The sequence below is a fragment of the Mus pahari genome, chromosome 17 (assembly GCF_900095145.1).
Source record: "Mus pahari chromosome 17, PAHARI_EIJ_v1.1, whole genome shotgun sequence".
Taxonomy (NCBI): Eukaryota; Metazoa; Chordata; class Mammalia; order Rodentia; family Muridae; genus Mus; species Mus pahari.
In genome coordinates, this window is record NC_034606.1 from 33511653 (window position 1) to 33534543 (window position 22891).

The window sequence follows — 22891 nt, forward strand, 5'->3', positions numbered from 1 at the left end:
GGCAGTGATTAATATTAATAGCTCCCTCCACACTGAATCACCTGGCTGCTCAACTCGCATCCTTGGGCTGTCCTTCTTTCTCTAAAGACATCCCACCTCACCCTGCTCTACCGTCTAAAAATTTAAGGCAACTTCAAGGAGATGGGCAGACATAACTGTCCTGCTGAGGGTACCTCATGCTCCTCTTTGTAGATATCTCTGCCCTTCTGACTTCACTTCTTTCTGCTTGAGTTCTGTAGGCCAATCTTTTTCCTTGATAGTCTCATTAGTCAATAGATCCTAACACCATAGGACTAGGAAAAAAAGGGGGATGTGGTGTCTTAGTGATATATGACATAGTGACAATGAGCCAAAGTCATATGAATAAAGAAGTTCAAAATGAGTTCAGTGCTGACCCACTGACTCCAGGCAGAGCATCACACCACATCCACAAAGCATGATTCACAGAACCACAGCCTCTGAAAACATTTCCCATGCCTACTGAAGACAATCCCTGCTGGGGTGAAGGCCTTCACTTACGCTGTAAGTCACACGTCACAGATTTGAACCAAAACTAAAGATTCTAACAACATCTTTTCAGCCACAAGTTACTAACAGTACATGTGCCTGATAGTGGTCACACTCAGCACACATGTTCACAACCACTCAAGTATGTTAACTCAACACAGAATAACATGTGCTACCTTGTGCCTGATAGTGGACACGTTCATCACACATGCTCATGAGCTCACCATATACCCATGTGCATGTCAAGAACCACCCCAACTTTTCTCAGAAGAATGAGTTCCTTCCCACCGGGGAACTCTGCAATCAGCATGTCCACCTGCCCCCATGGCCAGCAGCTCCTCTATGGAGTACGTATCGGAACATAATCATCTATGCTTCCCTAGTGGCCAGGGCTGGACTCAGCGGCCAGTAGTCTTGGCTACTGCAAAGAATGAGGAGATTGGAACCAGGAACAAGAAAGATCCCTGTCCTGTCTCATCAGTGTGTGGCTGAAGCAAAGCTCAACATGAGCATTCCAAATGTCCTGGACATATATGCAGCATGAGGGTTGAACTGAGAGCATCTAAGGTAATGGAGGAAAGTAATGGGAGGGAGATGATGTGGAGGAAACAGACTCCGTGTACAATGTATGAAAAATAAATAAGGCATAGCCGTGTGTGTGTGTGTGTGTGTGCATATGTATAATTAAGATGTTCATGACTAGATTAATTTCTCTGGACATACGTGCTTAGACAGTAAAACTATAGAGTGAACAAATAACAGGTAGTCATCTTGGGATAGAGAAGGCAAAAGCCCAGGAAGGCCCCCAGAGGGCATCTGATGAAGAAATGATCCATTTCTGGACAGTGATGACATGACAATCTTTATTACATAGTTCATATAGTATTTGATATTCTGGATATACACTGAACTTCAGAGAGAGTAAAGGGAAGAAGAGAGAAAAGAATTGGGTGACTAATGAGGAACTCAGTGACATAGCCCCCCTGTGCAAGGTTTGATGGGAAACCCTCAGAATGGAGAGAGCATGAGTGGTCGCCTCTATTACTATTAGCAAGGCCTCTGCTTGGCCATGAAAGAAAACTTCTAGATGTCCTTTAATTTGTACCACAAAAGTTGCCTTGCCATTGTTACATGTGCTTCACCAGCACTAGACCCTAAGGTACAAAGGGTCAGCAGAAACACGGGCCTGGAGTGGGCACTAACCATGGATCTGCACTGCCCACCCTCAGCCTCACTCATGCTCCAACAGCCGTCGATTATGCAAGCACTCCCCAGGGATTCGGATTCAAATGAGACACATGTAAGATTTACATCAGTACTTGGAGAAGATGGTGTCTGTTCCATTAATATCAGAAGTAGCCATCAATCTCCTAAAACGTAAGCTTGCATTAAGGTAGCTCAGGAAGATGCAGCTAGGCTAGAGGAGGCAGCCCCCACATTCCTGAGAACTTTGAATTCAGCCTTCATCTCTCTCTCCCAGGTCTATCAGTTACTACTTCATATGAGATAATTCTATCCAATCAGGTTCTAGGAAAGAGGAGATGAGCTGACAGCCTTTTCAGGTGGGGGTGCCCCTGGATTGCCCTGGGTCCAGGACTGATGCTGTTAGAATGTGTTCCCAACAATTTATCCAGAAGAGGTCTGTGACCTGGGATATTTCTCACCATCTTTGACTCTTGGCAGTTTCTGGTATCAGAGATACTTAAACTCAATCTGGGTACTGCCTCTTAGCAGCTGTACAACTTTAGGGAAGTTTGCCCAGTTTGTTGGATGGATTAGTGGTGATGTAAACAAAGAAGCCTACACAGATACTTCATCAGTAACTCTCACCAATGGCTCAGATGGGCATCTTCAATGCAAAAGCAACAGAACACACAGCATTCCTTCCATCTGAAAACCTGCCTTTGAAGCACGAGGTCCTTCCTGTTTATGTTTGCAGTGACAGAAGAAGAGAAGACGAAGTGAACTCCAATCTGCTGATGGGAACAGAGAAGAGAGCAGCGGTGTGGCCTCTGAGCCTGTCCTGCCTGCTTGCCATCTAGGGTGAAAAAATTCAAGTACATTCTGCAGATGAGACCTGGGAGGTAGGGGCTGCTGGAGAGAGTCCCCAGATAGTCACTATGAAACCAGACTTTGAGCCAGACTCCAAAGGTCAGGTTGCATCCTCCTGGGGAGATCACCAGCACAGATCAGTCCAGGCCACTGCAAATAAGTGTGACTTCAGCTATAATCTCTCGTGCTGCTGCAGCAGCTGGGTGACTTCTGTAACCTTCCCACTATACTGAGCTTTTCACTTTACAGATGGCGCTGGGTCTCAAATTACAGCATCAACATGGTAGTGTCATATTGACAGTGGTACTTCTAACACCTAGAAAACTGGCAGTGACACAATCAGCCGCTTCTTTTCCATTTCCTCCTTAGCCATACCGAGGTGCCCTGACTTTGTGTAGTCCCTGTCTAGAATGCTGATTAACCACCAGTGTGCTCCTGCTGACTGGAAACTGCAGGCCAGACAAGATTAACACTGCCACAAAACTGAAGATCTACATTAAGTATATTTTCCTTATTTCCAGAGGGTACACTAGAATGCATCGACCATGTGCCTTTCACTGGAATCTTGGGGTTGATATTCCTTAACAATGGTGAAACAAGGTTTACAGGGCCCAACAAAGAAAACAATACACTTAAAGATAATTTACTTCCTCTCTGCTGAAAAACAGACAAACCCTTGCACGCTGGTTGCATAACTGCTCTGAGGCTTGGCACTAACCAGGGCCTGACTCACTGAAGCTCGGAGCAAGGCAATTACAGAGCATCTCCCTTCCAAAGCACTCCCATATGCTTCATCCCATCAGAATCTCAAAGTTCTCACTACTGTGAGAAGGAAGAACTTAGGTCTCAAGGCTACATACGAAATGAGAATGAGCCCAGAAATGGCCCATAATAAAAGGTGTGTGGTCTCCTGAACCTTTGTGGTCCTGCGGTCTTGGAGCAGCTCAGAATCCCACACTCAACCTTGAAGTCAGCTTATCACCATACAGACCAGCAGACTAGAGTCAGGGATTCAGCTTATCTGGCACAGTGCTTGCCTATCGTGCACAGAGCCTTGGGTTTCATCCCTAACACCACATAAACTAGGCAAGGTGCCCATCACCTGTAATCCCAGTACTCGGATGACAGAAGCAGGAGAAGTAGGAGTTCAAGGTCATCCTCATCTACATAACAAGTTTGAGGCCAGCAAGAGCTAAATGAGTCCCTGTGTAAAAAGAAATATAAAAGACCTGCAGACTGTGTACTCATGCGCAACCTAGAAAGTGCTGCCCCAGAGTCAGAGGTAGAACCAAAGTAAAGCCAAAGCCTCAAATGAGTTACATCCTGCATCAAAACAAAATGCATAGTTCTTGCTAGATATCATTAAACCTACAGAAACAAAGCAGAAGGCTTGAAACTGAAGGAGATGAGACCACGGTGGCCATCTGGAAACAGAGCAGAGCAGAAATGAGGAGCAGGTGTAAGCTGAGCATGGGGCAGGGGACCAGGTGATATGGCTGCACTGGGTCTGCCTAGAGGAGTGGAGGCTGCGAGTAGGTGGGTGGCAGGATTTTCAGTCATGGGTAGGAGCCACACCTTCCTTGTGAGTACTGCCAAAAGACAGATGACTCTGCCGACCACATACTGATACGTATGCAGTTTTGGAGGAGATAGAAAGGAAAAGAGCAACAGGAAGACAGAAGCAACTGGATATAGACAGACTTGTGACTTACAAAGAGAAGCACAGGGAAGGATGGGGGCTTTCCTGGACTGTTGTTCCTAGCTACTAGCCTTTGTACCAAAGATGTACAAGGATGTCTAAGGAGTTCTGAGGCTGACAGGATATGGGTGTCACTGAAAACACCATTCACTCCCTGTTACACAAGTGGGCTTTCCGTGGTGGAAGCTTTGTGTTGTGTTGGGAGTCTCAAAGACAAGTTTAGCAAGCCAAGGGTTAAAAGTTTTCCTCATGCTTTTGTCTCTTTTAAGAATTCCCATCATCCAAAGCTGGTGCTCAGCTCTACTCGGGGTCAAATGTAGCAGGAGAAAACCAATGCCAGGGTCACTATTCGAAGAGCAGGAGTCAGATCTTCATATCAGTTGATAAGCACAAAGCTAGCTCAGTTTTCAAATAAGGCCAGAGACAAATTAAACAATTTAGAAGAATAAATATCATAAAGCTATGGGGTACCACAAGTTCAAAGCCGGCTTGCCTTGAGGCAATTAACTCATCACAATAAGTAACGGTAAATCAATCCACACTAATTGCATTTGGTGGAGGAGCTTAGAAGACTCTTTAGTATTAGCTGGTTATCGATTCTATTTTCTTGTTGTTATTATTATTAATATTGTAATCACTTGTGATGTGAAAAATGCAGTATTTTCATAGAATATATTGCATACTCATAGATGGATAGGACTTTAATTTAACAGAAACCTATCCAGTTTCCATTTTTTTCCAGAGATGCTTTAAAAAAATCTAAGGCACAACAGAATTGAACATGACACAAAAGGTCTTTAACACAAGCTCTGCAGTTGGAAGCCAGTTAACAAGGTTAACAAAGGGTCGAGGTACCACCCAGGTGCACATGTCCTTTCTTCCTCCCACACACATCTCCACACTCATAGAAACAGAGAAATGAAGGCAGTATCAGAGACCATACTGCCCTTCAAGGTCAGGTACTGCCACAGAAACCCCACACTTAGTCTTCACCTGCTGCCCCAGAATTCTGTGGTTTCCACGGAACCTGTTAAGTGTTCCAGCTACTAACTTAGTCAGCTTGTTATTTGATAGCTAAACATACACCTGTGGATATGTATCATCAAGTAAGGAAAAGGACAAAGGGTTAAAAAGTCACTGTCCTTTAAATGCATAGACTGATGAAGTCATTATGTCCAAATGAGTTCACAAAAGACCCAAAGACATCAAAACTTAAGCATCACATCTGGAAAGCTCCAGGCATCCCTAACTCATGCCCCTTCATTGGATTCTGGGCCTTCGCCTTATGATCTATACAATGGAGACATTAATACTTGCCTTAAAGGGTTTTCAGGGCAAGTTAAAGTGTGCATATAAAACACTTTCCACAGCAATGCCAGACAACTGAGTGAGATCACTCCAGATACTAGAAACTTGAACAGCTTACAAGTGTTTGTCTTATCCCTTCACGTCTTCCTTACAAGGATTAGGAGGAAAACCAGGAGTAAATTATTTCAACAGGCATCTCCTTGGCTGACCTCATCCTGCATACTCTCTCTGTCCAAGGTTGCATATGTGTCCTCATGTGTTCAGATGCTCTTTGCCTTCTACATACATAGCTCACTGCAGCTTGCTGTCGTCACATCACAAAGGCCTTTGGCACTTACTTCACTATCAAAATGCAGGCACTTCAAAAATGCTTTTGTTAAAGAGCATTGGCTCTGCAACTTGGACCTCTGACGTAACAGTTTATAAACGCAGGATGAAAGCCTGGCATTTCTGACTTTGTTCCTGTCTGTCTCCATCAATTTGGATGGACAAGGAAGTCATTATTCTGAGACTTTCTTCTTGACTAACCTTAGATTCTTAGGCAAGAAAAACTTTATAGGGCCAACACTTTCCCATATAAGAGTGGCTCTCCATAAGGATGAGGTCACACCATGGAGCAGAACAACGCTCTTACAGGCACCCCGGCCTCTCAGGCAATAGGGGCATCTTTGACCACCTTGTACGACACATTCAGAACATCCAGAGACAAGGCTCAGGGGGATCACATCTCTACAAGGTTTGCTCAGTTATGCAAATAATATACACCTCAATTCTCAATTCTCCCCACATATAAACCCACAATACACGTCAGTACACTGCTGATGGACTTATGAACACTGAACCATTTCATCTGTTTCTTCTCCAAGTGTTGCTTGAATTCTCTGACTTGTGGTTATCAATTAGTGGAGAATCTTTTTGCTGCAGTTCTAAAAATAAGGGTTTTAAGCAATAGGATAATATAATCTTAACTTGGCTGAAAGAAGAATTGAAAAATGAGAATGATGCTGGTCTGCTGAGTTCCCATGGCTCCTGGGACATAACTTTCCTCTATCGCTCCATACAATGGCTATTATTTTTGATGCACTTTTGGCTCTGCAAAGGCGTACAAACCTGGCAGACAGGGGCCTGAGCTCAGCCCAGAAGCCTGTGCACCTGGCACTGCCTAACAGAGACGGGTCTGGTTCCCAGATCATCTCACATACATTGCATCCAAAGATCCAGTAAAAACTGAATTCCTTAGTTGTCCTTACTTTGCCCCTGAACATTCTGACATGCTGAGCAGTGGTACAGTGTACTCCAGAGGGAATAGTTAGAAGTTTATCAGTGATAACGAGATTAGAGAGGAAGGTCTCCTTTACCTCTTATCAGTTTTGTGACAATGCTGTGGCTAGGCAAATTTTCAACTGCAATAAAGCAATAGATTCCTTGGGCTTTGTGGCACTGACTATAAAGGATTCAACCATATTCAAACGCATATCAAATATAAATTCGACAGTGTGTTGTCAAGGTGAAGGGTCAACTCCCGACCTCAGCTATATCTCAGGGCTTTCTGACCACAAAAAGGAAAGGGCCAATGGCCAAGAAGGTCACACAGTGTCAGAAACAGAGGAAGCTAAATAAAGATGGGTCAGCATTCAGCCACCCTGAACAGTTTCCAAAAGGTACATATTTCAAAACTGCTGACTTCAGAATGAATTTTTCTTTGCAGACTTCACAACTCACACATCATTTTTTTCTTTAAACTTATTCTCTAGATGCCAGGAGATTCTTGGTGACCTTGAAACTCTGCAGAGGATAGAGCTAATGTGCAAAGTCTCTTGGGTACTGAGCCCTTGCAATCTGTCTCAGTGTGGTGAAAGCACTGGTGGGCAGCAGTGATGGGGAGAGGATGGTGGGCAAATATAGAGCTTGGTCTTTGCCAGGAAGCAGAACTGGAAAGCATGGGCAGTAGATCCAGTGGGAAGGGGTGGGGCTGATGAGGAGTGCATGCCTAGATGTTCACAAGCACTCTATACAGATAATACACCTGGTGAAAGGTTCTCTGCCCAGTGGCATATTTATGTGTCAGAGTTCACCATTAAGGGAATTGTCAAACCAGTAGGACACGTGACTATGACTCTAAGAACAGCTGGCACCTGCCTCAGACACCAAGAATGTTAAGTAATGGGACCATGACAGACAGAGTGTGTGTAGTCAAGGCGAGTTACTGTGACCAGGCAGAAGCCAGAGAAAGGACAGATATGAGCATCTGAGAATCATGTGGCAAGTCCTTATTACTAAGTTTCATACTAGTGCTCATGTGTACAGGGGTAGCTCATACACTGCTTCTATTGCTAAGCAACAGGTAACTTAGGAAGGTTACAGGACTTGCTCCAGGAAGGAAGACAGGTCTCCAACATAAACCACATCTTTTGCACAATGAAGGCAGAATACGTTCTTCTCTGCCAGCGTGTCAGGAATTTGTGAAGTCCAACCATTAAGCTAACCTCTCATAAGAGCCGCTGGGTTTGCTTCATTGCCTCTTCTGCACAATACTGCACATTGAAATCACTTACGTTTTTTATATCAACTAGTATTTAAGCGGGACTTAATTATTTATTGAAACATAATATTTGATGTATTAAATATTCTGATATATGTAGAGAGAGGAGCTAGGCAATGTAACCTCAAAATGGGGATGGGATTGATATATAGATTCCATATGTTGATGTTATTAGAAGAAACTATGAAAGTAAGTGTGTGTGAAAGGCTCTCGGAAGAAAGAGAGAACTTGTAGGGACAGATGAAAAAAACTAAGAAAACTAGAGCCAATTTGAAAGAACCAAATGAAAATGCTAGGAATTTTTAAATACTAAAACCCTTTATTTGAAAGTCTTACAAACAGCATGTACAACATAAAGACAAAGAATAAGGAGCTTGAAGACAGGCCAAGAAAAATAACTGAGACACAAAGACATAGAAGGAGATAGAGAGAAAGAAAACAGAGGTGAGAGATCGTCTGAGCAATGGGATCTAAGACACAGACGTTACTGCCACAAGAGAGGGGCAGGGAACAAATGAACAGAATGGAATGGTTAAGGAGGCAATGGCTGAGAACTGTCCAGCTGATGAAAGACACCACCCGCATACCCAAAGCTTCACCAACTGCAAGTCCGGTACACACAAAGGGTACCTTGATTCCCACTGTTCCTATGAGGAAAACAAAATAGGACAGATAAACCATGAGTCAGCCTGAAGAAAAAGACCCATTACAGACAAGTTTAAACCAGTGATGGACAGAGAGCAAAGGAAAAGTATCTTACTGTGATGTTCCCCAGATACTCACTAAGTCTGCGGCTCAGCCTGCACATACATCAGTATTTAGATCAGTGTATAGATCAGGCAAGCCTTCACCTGATGTGTCTGCTCCTCCTGCCTCTGCCTTCAAGATACTCTGTACAAATGAAGGTGTTATCAAAGAAAAACAGAAAACCTAAGTCTGTCTAGCACATGAGCATCATCAGTATGCTCAAGGAAATTTTCCAGGCCAGAAAATAGTGTACCTGATCAAAGTCCAGACCTGCAAGGGAAAGGGGTTAAATATACAGGTAAATTTTACGTTTACCCCTCTTGATATATTTTCAATTTAATGTTTTAACTTTAAAACGTTAAGAATTATATTTTCAAATGTACATTTGAAATTTCCCTAAATATTGCTGGTTATTTGAAACAAAAGCAGCACCGTGTTGAAGAGTTAATAACTTAATTAAATATAATGTAAATGATACTAAAGTATAAGTTTGTCAACCTAGCAATATAGTATTTTGTGGATTTTATTATTTATGTTCACAAAATAATTATTATTTGAAACCATATGCAGTTTTTAAAAAGTAGCATCCACAGCAACTACTTAAACACAGATACACACACACACACACACACACACACACACACACACACACACACAGAGGGAGGGAGTGGGGGTGAGGGAGAGGGACAGAAGGTCAACAAGTCCTAAATGGGAGAATATTCTCTTCCAATGCCATCAAAACCAAGAATTCTAAAAAACTGTCAAATCTAAACAGAGCTGTAAAATATATGATATTTAGTAAAATGCTGTTTCCTCCTGAGATCCTAAATCAAGAATGGGACATCAGAAAAAAAATGAAAGAATGTGAAACATAAGATTCAGTTAATAATGTGTCGATGCTGAAGTGTCAGTAGTAACAAACTGCCGTATCTGGCTTTGGAGCCTTACAAGCTTTGGCATCACCACCATGTAGGAAAGTGTTTCAGTCAAGGAGAATGACTGGCTCTGGCTCACTGAGAACAGTCCCTAGGGTTAGAAATTCACTCACTACACATTCCCAAGATCCAATAATGATTACAATGCTGACTACAGAAAAGCCAAATTGGTATAGAAGACGGCAACAGGCCTTGGAGAAAGAGAGCGAAAGCTGGTGCCCGTCCCAGCTATCCTCACGAATATGGCCAGGGTCGGTAACTATACAGAGTCACTGTCCTCTCTCCACAGCAGCCCTCCTAAAAGCAGCCTTTGGAAGAATTAGATTACTGTTAGAAGATTTCAACAAGGCAAACTGTGGCTCAAATTAGTAAAGGAGCCCCACAAAGGTCTACTCGTTGGCAAGTAATGGCCAAGTGGTATGGCCCTAATGTACTTGCTGATGAACAATTCACACAACAACAAAAAGATCACAAGCTTCTAGAAATGAATAAAGTGGAAACCATCTATGAGAATATTAGAGTAGGTGCTTTACAGGCACAGTTCAACTCAAACAAAAAGAATATGGGCACAGTCAGGCTGGTTTACACCCCTTGCTTCGGTACTTTTGGGAGATTAGAGTCATTTTCAAGAGATACAGGAGAAAAGAAAATGGAGCCAGCATCCTTTGATCACCCACCAGGTACCATGTACCAGACCCACTGCTCATAAAAATGATACTGCTTTTAGTATCTCTGACACCAGGAGACAGAGACCACATCAGCATTTTACAGGTAATAAGAAAGGAGTGAAATGACACAGCCTACAGCTAGGAACTGACTCAACCTGTAAATCCTGCAGTTTCTAAGGCACCTCACTACTCTGGGGCTTTCAATTGCCAAAGGCAGTTCACCACTACTCATGGAAGATGGCACCAAAGACTAGGAACATGCTCATACTCTGCTCATAATCTGCTTTGACTTTAGTTTCTAAGTTATCTTTTTTTTTTTCTTCTTACAATGTTATGATTTTTTTTACCTATAGATCAAGGAGGTGACCCATTGAGTTCACACAGTTTAAAAATCGAGTGTTGGTTGGGGGAGAAATGGTTCTGTGGGCAAAGAGCTCCCCAGGAGAGTGAGGTCCAGAGCGCATATCCCCAGGATCCATGCAGAAGCTAGGTGGACATGACTGGTAATCTGTAATGCTAGTATACAGGAGGCAGAGACAAGGGATTCCTAGATAGGCTGCCTATTTCTAATAAATGACCCTGCACAGTTGTTTCATATACCTGCAAAGATCTATGGAGTAGATGAGTTCTTACAAGTGACCATTTTGCGTACTCTGTGACACGCCTGCAGTTAGAGCAGTTTCTGCTGCACTCACCTCCTTGAGGAACATGCCAACTTTACTCCCAACAACAATATATGAACAGCACTATTTCCTCATGGCTTTCAATGGAGTGTGTCCTTGAACTCTGGTGTTTACTGATACAAGTGAAAAGTAATCATAGCATGGTTTTGCTGATTTTTTTAATCAATGAAGTTGAACATTTTATCATGTACCCACATTATTCTCTTGTTTGTGACCAATTCTTGTTGCATACTTGCCTATGAGATCAGTCTTCAAAGAATAAAAGATAAATTAAAAGCATCATATGAAAATAATTTAAGCTGTTCAGCACTTCCCTTGAATTTTAAAGTCATCTTAGTCATTCTGAGGCTTTGATAATCTCAAAGTATGTTAAGAGAAATCTCAGTTTCCTTGAATGAATGAGCTAATCAATGAAGCTAGGAAATAATCCAAGGAAAGACAGAATGGCTCAACTCAGCAAGGCTGGTCTAAACAATCATTTATATGTGAGACTCTGGCCCATGGCTGACTTGACTTCCCTGTGATACTCATCTAGCCATCTCTTTTCCTGATCCCCTCACTTCTCTCTTCCCCTCCTCTTCTCTTTCTCCCCTGCACACCTCCAGCATCAGCACCCTCCACACCCACCACATCTCTCACGACAGGAAAAAGTACAGCAGGACTACATTTTCAGAACTAGTATCTAGACCAGTCTCAACGGATATACCACTCAAAGAATTAAAGGAAGCTTCTTCTTTAGATAAAAAGCAAGACTTCATTTAAAAATAGTTTGTTTGAGCTATAACAACAACTCACCTGGAGGTGCATGCTCACTGGTCTGACAGTGACATGAACATCATGGAACTAACCAACTATTCCTGGTTGCATTTAATCTAGGCATCATACATCTAGACATGGTGCCCAGGCCACTATTTTAAACCCTCCAGCTCGGGGGTCGCCCATCACAACCAGGTACCTCCTCCAGCACTCCTCTAAGGTCACACATGTTGACTATTGTGAGGAGTGGAGGAAGTCCTGAGAGAATATGGCAGAAGTGGATAAGTCCTGAGTGCAGCTGTATCATTGACTTGAGCACAACCATGACAAGGATCCCAGTGCCTCAGACCCAAGGCAACGGCTTCCTGGGCTCAGGCTCAGGGAATTGGCAAAGCCTTCCTCTGGTCCCTGTGTGGATGGTGACAGTCTATGCAGATAATATGAACTGTAATTCCTTCTTCCTTGATATTTATAGTACGAGACTTCTCCGATACAGAGACCCGCCTACATAGATGTGCTAACCTTGTTCCCTTTTTCACTTCACCTATATATAATAAACCCACCTCCATGACTTGGATGTATAAAGCAGACACACTGAGTTTCTGGGCTGATGGTGTGTCAACATAAAAGTCCAGCTTTTCTCTATGTGTGCCTCTTGTTCTTAAATGCCTGTTGTCACACAGTTAGGTCAGTCCCTAAGCCATGCAAGGTCAAGGCAGACTGGGCCCCTGAGGATGTGTTTTGATTGCAGGCAATATCTGTGATGTCTCAGTGGTGTAATGAGCTTGGCTCTCAACTTTATCACCCATTAGATTTTAGGAGGCAAGAGAATGCTTCCTGCATGAAGATGCCCACTGAGCAGTTATTTATAACAAACTGGGAGCAACCAAAGGACTGAATTGTGAGGGGCAATATTAAATAAAGCGTAGAACCCAATACGTCTGCAGCAGTGACAAGGAGCTTGTAAGTCTCTTCATGAAGTGTAAAAATGACTGGAGGTACTCAAGGGAACGCAATGATTCTAAGCGCACAAAGGGTCTTCTACCCTGCCTTCAGCTGGGAGGGTCCTCTACTCTGCTTTCAGCTCTGACTCAGAAGTGAAGCATGTTTAGCAAACCATCAAGACACTCAGCTATGCCACAGAACCCAGCAAAGCTTTATCAGTGGTAAAGCTGATGCAGTGATTTCCATCAAAAAAAAAAAAAATCTCATTTACTGTTGGACTGCAAACTCATCTTTTAAAAATTGCTTCAAAAGCACTCTAGATTCTATGAAGAAAGAAATTTATAAGCATTTTCAAGTCCTATTTAATGAATACTAAATAAATACATAAATAGAAATATGCCATTTCTAAAAAACAATCTAGGAATCTGCCTTACCCCAGTGTTTCCTGTCACAAGCCATACACTATAAATTATTAAATCCACCTCAGGAAAAGCAAATTGTTTTCATTTTGCAAACCAACTGCAAAAGTTCAGTAGTATCTGCCTGAGGAGCCCTGCCCACACAGAACAGTAGAGAAAAAGAGAAACTTGGGTGTTTAGCAGCATTCGCTGCCAGATGAAATGTTTCTTTCTGGCCTCCATAGAAAGGCTCCTCCACAGACATGAAAGGAAAAACTGTGGGGGAAATGATTGGCAGAACAGTGCCCCTCTCAAGACACCCATGTCCTAATCCACGAAACTGTTGAAAAGGACTGAAGACTACAGGAATTAGGTGGGGGTATTGGCTCAGAGTTAAGAGTGCTTTCTGAGTGTACAAGACCTGGGTTCAGCCCTGTCACTGAAGAAAACCCAGTAAGAACTGAAGGACAGGAGTCAGAAATTAAGGTCACTAGACACCTGACCAAACCATAAGGACTTTACTTGGGTTGTGTGAGGGTCATCACAGGGGCCTTTAAATATTTAATTATTTGGGACATGGTGTCCTGAATCCCAAGGTGGTCTTGAACTTGCTACATAGTCAAAGTTGAATACTGGGCCTCTTGTGTCCAATTCCTGAGTGCTGGGATTACAAACGTGCTGTCGTTTCTGATTGACTTGGTGGAAACTGAAATGGAGTATATGATAGGCAAACACTCTACCACCTGAGACACGTCTCCAGCAAGCACAGAGTCTCTCTCTCTCTCTCTCTCTCTCTCTCTCTCTCTCTCTCTCTCTCTCTCTCTGTGTGTGTGTGTGTGCACATGCAGTGTGTTTATATACCCATGTGCATGTGAGCGTGAGGGCACACGGAGGCCAGAGGTCAACGTCAGGTTGCTAATCTTCTGTAATCAGTTTTCACCTTATATTCTGAGTTTCCTCAGTGAACCCAGAGCTCACTGTATGCGTATCATGATCCAGGGATCTGCCCGTCTCTGACTCCCCAGCACCAGGGTTACAGGCCTGAACCACTGTAGCCAGCTCTTCATGTGAGTGCCGGGGAATAAAATAAGGACCTTATGCTTGGTCAACGCAGTACTTCCCCAACAGCCATCTCTCCAACATCACCCGCCAGCAGCCCAAAATGGATCTTTAAAAGTCAGAGAGGAAATTCAGAGCAGAAGACGTGAGGGGACATGCCATGTTACTGGCTTTGAAATAGAGAAAGTGGCTATAAGCCATGGATTATAGGTGACTCTAGCAGTGAGGAAAGACAAGGGCATGGACCTGAGATCTGGCCCTGCCAACATTCAGAGTTGATCTTGGGGGCAGGGGGAAGAGCATGCTAGACTTTTGAGGTACAGAATCATAAAATGTGTATGTTCTTTCAACACAATGTGGTGATAATCTATTTTAGCAAGAGGAAATCAACCTGAGATGAGAGGGGAGAATACAGAAGAGTGATTACTACTGTCTGGATGATAGAGGCTGGTGTGGAACAACTTCATGCTGTTCTGTAAACTGAGAAACTCCACTTAGACAAACTGACACAGAAGAGCTATAGGACGAGAAACCAAGGCTGCCTGTGGTGTTGCTCAACATGTGTGAGTTTCATTCTAAGCTATGGATACTTGATAAAGAGAATCCTGAATACACTGGGAGTCTGGGGGAGACCAGCCATGGCCCAGGAACCAGCTAAATGCAGCAACCACAGGTTCTGCACGGGATGCCAAAGATACAATGGAGGAAATATATGGTAACTGCCTGTGTAGATGCTTAACAGAATAAACCCCACACTCCTCTCCCGAGCACCTAAGCCACAGTCAAAAACCTTAGAAACTGAGAATTTTGCTCAGGGATAAAGCCTGCTTCACCTAATCTCATCAGGACCAGTGTAAACCAAGAATGACTGCAAAGGCCACTGAAACAGAAACAGAAGAATTACCTGCAGCTGACCTAATTCCTCATTTACAAAGACAGAAGGCTGCTTTGGTCCTCTGCTCTCTAGCATGATAAATACACTACTCTTGGAGTATCATCTCCCAATGAAATACGCTTGTGTTCCATAAGACATGAAACTAAGCCCTTTGCTTCAATTACATAGAAAAATAGGGATAAAACTGAAGACCTAACAGATTCAGTCATGTGGTACTCCAGGTGATATGTGGGCTCCACCTTAGCAGCTCATGTTCACCTGAAAACTGTCTTCATGATTATAGCTTTCCCAATTCTCCCCTCCTGCCCAAATTCACTGAGAAGATACAGCAGGAAGAGCACTGAACAGTGGGAGGATGCAGTTTAAGTTCTGTCTCCTTTGTTTTCTGGATGCTAAAAGTGTATGCCCGCACACTCCGAGTGCTTTAAGTCCTTCAACTGTATGAGAAGTCCTAAGAGGCCTCACAAGCTGTTCTGAACACAGGATGAGCTTGCTGCTGGGGAAGGTCCTCTCACCTCACAAATGACAGACAAGGTCAACAAGACAACACCAGCTGAAATCAGAGTCTGTGGCAGAAAAGACTACAGCTGGACAGCTCAATTTGAGGCTCAGGTTTCTCATCTGATAAGCAAGGGCAGCAGAATGTACCATTGGGAGCTCTAAGGTGACAGTTATGAATCTCCTTACACAAAGCCAGAGCCTGAGATGTTCAATAAGAGAAAGCCCGAATGTGGTGACCAACATTCCTTCCAGATTAGACAATTCTATGAGATTCTATATAAGGCACTTCAAAAAGCATTTTAAAGCATAATGGTCACAAACCTTAAAAATTCAATTTCTCTGAGCACATATCAGCAGATGTAACAATGTCACGGGTCAAGCTGACTTAAGTGACATGCAAAGTTTTTATTGAGAAACACAGTAGGTCATCTTTCTTCATCTCCATAATTCCATGAGAGATTGGCTAAGTAGATGCTACCAAACACACTGAAAAAAAAAACAGGACTCCATCCACCAACCCCCATACATGAGAGGCCAGTGGTTCTCAACTTGTAGGTTATGAACCCTTGGGGGAGGGGTGTCAAACAACCCTTTCACAGAAATTGCAAATCAGATTTTTACATTACAAGTCAGAGCAGTAGGAGAATCACCATTATGAAGTAGCAGTAAAATACGCTTATGGTTGGTAATGGCAACAGCGTGAGGAACTGTATGTAAGGGTGGCAGCATTAGGAAGCCTGAGAAGTACTGTGCTGGGAGCTACAGTGGGTATACCAGAATGTTCTCCACTCAAATAGAGGCCTGCCAGGCCTGTAAACAGGTGGACTCTACCTGATTGCAGGCAATTTACCTGTAGAAACCCAAGGCCTGAAGGCAAGGATACACCTCCCAATGTCTCTACTTCACACTCCTTGAAACTCACTCCAGTTTTGAGTGGGAATTGCATGCCTTGTTTTCTGTGCAGCACGGTTTCTTGACTTGGCTTCCCAAACACAGAGAAACGCTATGCTTATAGAACGAGGGAGCACCAAGTAAACTCCGCATATGACTGTTAAAGGGCTGGAAAGCAAAGCAACGCCACAAGTGCTGTGTGTCCACTTGTGTCCTTCCCACTTTCGCCTCGCATGCCGCTTACCTTGAAGGAGGCATGCTGCTCCATGTGTCGCAGCAGCTGTGGTTTCTGGGCTGCTGTGTAGTCACACACCGTGCACTTGAATTGCTTCCCTGGAACGAAGCGGAGGACAAAGTGATCATTGCCAGGCTGGTAGCTCCTGCATGTAAAGGGACCGTGCACGTACACACAGGTGTCCCTTGCCAGGTAGGAAAGCAGATTCTCAGAGGGGATCAAGAAGGCAGTGTACAGACACAGGCAGTGTGATCAGTCGTCAGCAAGGAGGAGCAAGCAGGAGCTCACCCACTGAAGGAAGAGAGCGAGCTGTCAGCTTTGTCTAGGAAGATTCTGAGCAGGAACGTTACAGTGGACTCCTAAAGGGAGAAAAGCGAATACCCAGCCACCTCCAGAGGACACTGAAAAAAGAGAAGTGCTCATGAGAGACAGAGAGAAAGGGGAAGAAAAGGAGGAGATGGAAGAAAGGAAAAGACAGAGGAAGGGATGGAAGAGATGTGAGGAAGAGGGAGGGAGGGAGGGAGGGAGGGAGGAAGGAAGGGAGGGAGGAAAAGAGGAAGGGAGGAAGGGAGAGAGAGAGAGAGAGAGAGGGCGCACAAGAGCAGCAGAAAAGGCCACACCATGGTCAGAAACATGAGCCCCATGTTCCTCCTGGAATGGAAGTGTGCAGTCGCGGGCTGGTCTGGAGACGAGGACAGCAGAACACTGAGGATCGGGGCATCTCAATGAAGAGGATCGTGGACAGCAGAGGAATCTGTAGAATGACTTTCTACATGGAGAAAGGTCACTGTACACAGCTCCCATGCTAGAAGGAGAGCCAATAGCATAACTTCAAAAGTGCCAAAGACAACGTCAGAGAAGATCACTACTTTAGCAATAGTCAACAATCAGGTGAATGGGTGAACATGTTAAAAACAAAGAGATGGATATGTGGAACACACCACCCTGCTCCTGATGAGAGTAACCAAACTCTCCATTTGCAATCATACAAATAAGTAACCAAACAGAAGTATGCCCTACTTCCTGCAGTAGAAAATGGTCCCAATGGTGCCAGCATTATACAAACACAACTATTGCCTCAGCGGTATGGATCCTAAGAAATTCTTGCTCCTCCGGGGAACTCCACACATCTCCATTAGACCAGACTAGCAAGACTTCTCCATACTTCCATTCCCTATTCTTCTGAAACCCTGAAGTCAAAGCAAACTGAGCAAAGGTACAACTGGTCTTGACACCTGTTCCTACCAAAGTAACCAGTCGGTCAGACCAACGGTTGATGTCACTCCCGGTGTTAGTAGATGACTCTACTACCTGAGTCTCTGCTGACAACCTGACCAGAAAGCCTTAGTCTTTGGTACTATATCATCAGCACCTATATGTGTCTGACTAGTCACTGAGCATCTTGGTGGCAGTACCTCTATAAACTGATAGCCCACACTCTTGTCATTCTGAAGTATCTTTGCACATGACTGTTCCCTACAGTCTGGGCACACACTTGATGCCCAAACCTACACCTTCTACTCAGATCTCTTCCCTCAACCCACTATTTGAGATACCACCCATTGCCTTAGTCATTGAAGAGACACCAAGACCAAGGTTATTCATAAAGCAAAGAATTTAATTGAGACTTCCTTACAGTTTCAGAGGATTAGTCCATTATCATCATGGTGGGGAGCATGAGGGCACACAGGCAGACATGGTGCTAAAGAAGCTAAGAGTTCTATATCTAGATCAGCAGGCAGCAAGAAGAAATACTGAACCTGGCCTTGGCTTTTGAAACCCGAAGGCCTACCCTTAGGGGAGACATTCCAACTAGGCCACAACTCCTAATCCACTTCAAGTAATGTCGTTCCCTGATGACTAACAATTCAAATATATAAACGCGTATTCAAACTAGGACAGCCCACTCCCTGACAACAGGCTTGTAGCCATATCATGATGGGAAAATGCATTTAGTCCAACTTCAAAAGTTCCCATAGGCTTACACAGTCTCAAGACTTCTTCAAAGCCCAAAAAGTCTCTTCTGCAACTCATGGCAATCTCTTAAATGTAACCTCCTATAAAATCAAAATCAAACACCAGATCACACACTTCCAGTATATAATGGCACAGGATATGCATCACCATTCCAAAAGGGAGTAAAGAAGGCACGGTGAGAAAATACTGGATCAAAGCAAGAATGAAAGCCAGCAGGGCAGTCTCCAAATTCTGCATCCCCAAATCTGATGTCAAAACACTTCAGATCCCCCACTGCTTTCAGTGTTGCTGACTGCAACACACTTCTCTGTCATGGACTGGTTCCACTCCCTCTTTGTAGCTTTCTTTGGCAGGCACCCCATGATTATAGCATCTCCAACATCTTGGGATCTCTAACACAATTCAGGCTTCACCTTTGCAACTTCATGAAATGGCCTCTCTTCACTTCCATGCAGGGACATACCTGACATACATCTGCCCTCAGCTTTCCTTAACCACAGAGGGAAATTCCACACACACCCCCTTTTTCTATTCTTGAGTCTAAAGCTAGAACCACATGGTCAGTGCTACTTGCTGAGGCTAGAACTTGGCTCTGTCACTCAAATATATTTTTGTCAGCTTCCCGATATTGATGGTTTCCTTCACTGCTTACACTTTTTTTTTTTTAAAATTCCTGTTTACATGTTGGAAGCTAGGCTGGGTAGGGTCTTGCCCTGATGTCATCACTCTCTCTATTCCATTTAGCATTAGGCTTTTCTTCCAACCATGCCCTATGAACCATTTTACCACAGTGTGCTTCCCACCCCACACACAGTAACTACCTGCCCACAGGATGGGCTGCCATGCATTTATCATCTCAGAAACCTAATGTCTAGGTGCAGACATATATGACTATATCTCATACATTTTATTAAGTTGAAATGGGCAAAAAAAAAATAAGAAAACAGTTACATCTCATACGCATAACAGTTTTCATAAGAACAGCAAAAACAACAACCAAAACCAAATGGTTCAAAAATATTACTACTAGAGTTGTACCTATCTTCTTAAGTGTATGAATTCCAAACTCTAGATTTTACTTGTATCTGTGTTTGTGTGATACACAAATGCACACACATACTTGCACAGTGTATGTATATACATGTATATGTATGTATCTATGTCATGTATATTTGGGTGCCCATAGAGGATGGGAGAAGGAAGACAATCAGCTGGAGCTGGAGTTGGAGTTATGGGCAGTCACGAACCAACCAATGTGGTTGCTGAAAACCAAATTTTTCCTTTGGAAGAGCAGAAAGTGCTTTCAACTACTAAGTTATCTCTCCACCCCAATTTTACTAAATCTTCAAGTCCAAACTGGATTTTTTTTTTAACTTGTAAAGTATGTATGCAAGTTATAGTTAGAGAGCAATCAATATGTTTTCTTAAATATATTATCAACATTTCCACAGACACAGGCCCCGCAGTCCCACATATCACCAGTGTAACCTCAGCCGCGCACGCCTTTCCACTGACCTATGATTCAGGGAGCAACATCGGAGTGGCTCTAGCAGCCCCAAAAGAGGCTTGATTTCTTTACTATTATAGAGGGGAAGAAAAGTGGATAGAACTCTTCTCCGTATCAAAAAACGAGATCATAAAATAAAAGACTAAGTACTAAAAAGAACTCTTGAAGTACCAGGAAGCTGACTCGGCAGTTTAGAATACGCATTGCTCTTGTAGAGGACTAGAGTTTAGTTTCAGAACACATGTCAAATGGCATACAACCACATATAATTCTAGCTCTGGAGGATTCACATCTCCCCTCACATGCATACACGGAGTAAAATAAATCTTTAAAAAGTAAATCCTTGGCAGGCAAGTGGGGGTTGTCTCTTGGAGTGACCTGACTAAAATTTGAAAGATTTCAAGTACTGGGGCTTTTGTTCGATAGTCTATGGCCTGTGGAGGAAGAAGGGTTGGCTCAATTGGGATAACTATACTTACACTACAGTCTTATGTGTATTTTGTTCAATTTTAGGCTTTATTGTTGCTCTTACTTGCATCTTGTGTCTTAGTTTCTTTCCCATTGCTTTGATAAAAACACCATGATTGAAACCATTTATTTGGCTTATGGTTTCACAGGGTCAGAGTCCATGATGGTAGAATAAAGGAATATCTGAGAGCTTATATATTGATCCACAAACAAGACATAGAGGAATTGCATGCATTTTTTTTGAAACTTCAAACCCTACCCTCAGTGACACACCTCTTCCAAGAAGGTCACACCTCAGTCCTTCCCAAACAGTTCCACCAACTGGGGACCAACTATTTCAATATATGAGACTAATGAGGGTCATTTTCATTCAAACCACTACACAGAGTTTGAAGGTAAGTCCTTATTGCTGAAGACATAATATACTTTGGAAAAAAGAACTGGAGGACCCTAGCTATATCTGACTTGAAAAGGCTGCACTCTGAGGACAAGCTTTCATAATATTGGAAGGTACTAATTCCAAGAGATGGAAACAATGAATACTTCTAAGTAATTATGAGCAACAAGGACAGGCATCATAGCAGAATAACACGAGTGTGGCACTTATATCTTGGAGGTAACAAGGAACTCTCTATTTAGAGTTATGGTCCCCTCAGCATAAGGAAATCCTGTCTGACACTGAAAATCCAGCCAACTACCCACTAGTGAAGTTATGGATCTTAGAGGAGAGTTACTACTGCTACTTTATTAAACCATCATGAATCTTAACTGTACTTTAACTATTTATTATTATACTGAAAGATACAGTGTAGCTCTCATTACTCATTAATGATTACAGGAGACCACAACAGGTCGAAATTGAATATAAAAAACACAGACACACAAGTAACCCCAACTGACACATCTACGGCAGATTCCTTGCACTTAGAATCGGGGAACACTGATGGAAATCAGGTGGGAAGACTAAAAGAACCAGAGGACCAGAAAAGCTGCAGTGAGAATGTATCTCTTAGAAACGACAGAGAAGTTTTACCCATGACACCTCAGCAATATGGCTGCCTACACAAGGTCTGAATAAATACAATTCCACTAGACATGCTAACATTGAAAAGGAAACTCTTAGGGGGGCTCCCACAGACAAAGAACTACAGACAACTGAGGATGGCTGAGGAAGGGAGAGCTTGCCTTTCCAAGAGATGAGTCCCCTACTTGGTTACCCAACACCAGGTGGCCATCCCTGATATTATCTACATGCAAGGAACACTAAACAAACTGAGCAGTGACAGGTATATCTTAGGGGCACATGTCTGAGGAGTGCAACAATAACAATAACAAAATAGAAAATGGAGCCATGATTTCAAGAGGAAGTGGGGTTTGGGGCACAACATGGGAAGGACTAAAGGGAAGAAAAGTGAGAAAAATATGTAATTGTATTTTAATTTAAAAAATTATGAAGAACCAAAAAAAAAAAAAGAAGAAAAGAAAAGGAAAGGAAACGTTGATAGAAAGAACTGGAATGTCCTAGTACTCAAGGCTCGGCATCACACAAGGAAAGTGGGTGTCTCCAAATGCCATCCCCACCCTGGGCAACCCAGCCAGGCAACAGATAGAGCCCCAACTAATAGGCCCGAAAGAGCACTTAACGTGATCTTTGTTGCCAAATTAAAACAATGGAATGCAGATTTACAACTAGTTATCAAGAAGCAATTTTCAGACTTACCAGGTTGCTCCCAGAGCAAGAGATACCTGGGAATTATGTGTAATGTGGAGGGCAAGCTACTTCTTCCCTGGATTAAAATGACCTCACAACACTGGCTGATGAACACCACACAGCTCTATGCAGATACAAACCACACGGCACCCAAGAAAGAAAACAACAAAGCAAAAGAGGAGGTTGATTTTCGAAACTGCCCACCTAGGCACCTTCTAACAGCCCTAGAGCTGGGTGTGCATCTTCCCATTGGGCACTGAGACCAGAGATGAAGGCAAACCAGAGCTAAGCAGTTTTCTAGGTCATAAACTGGAGCAAGAAAGCCCAGACTCTGACCCAGGTCCATTCTACCTCCTAGCATAGAGAATCATTTCATCTAATGAGGACTGAAATAACTGCCACCATCC

General features: G+C 43.2%; 1 protein-coding gene across 2 annotated transcripts in view; it reads right to left on the reverse strand.

Moving 5' to 3' along the window:
* Positions 1-22891, reverse strand: part of Zfat (zinc finger and AT-hook domain containing) — a 179582-nt gene that overhangs the window by 47882 nt on the left and 108809 nt on the right. For both annotated transcript variants that reach the window (XM_021216301.2, XM_029548215.1), the window contains exon 11: positions 16831-16919. In XM_021216301.2, the coding sequence (XP_021071960.1) occupies positions 16831-16919 (89 nt within the window). The remainder of the gene's footprint in view (positions 1-16830; positions 16920-22891) is intronic.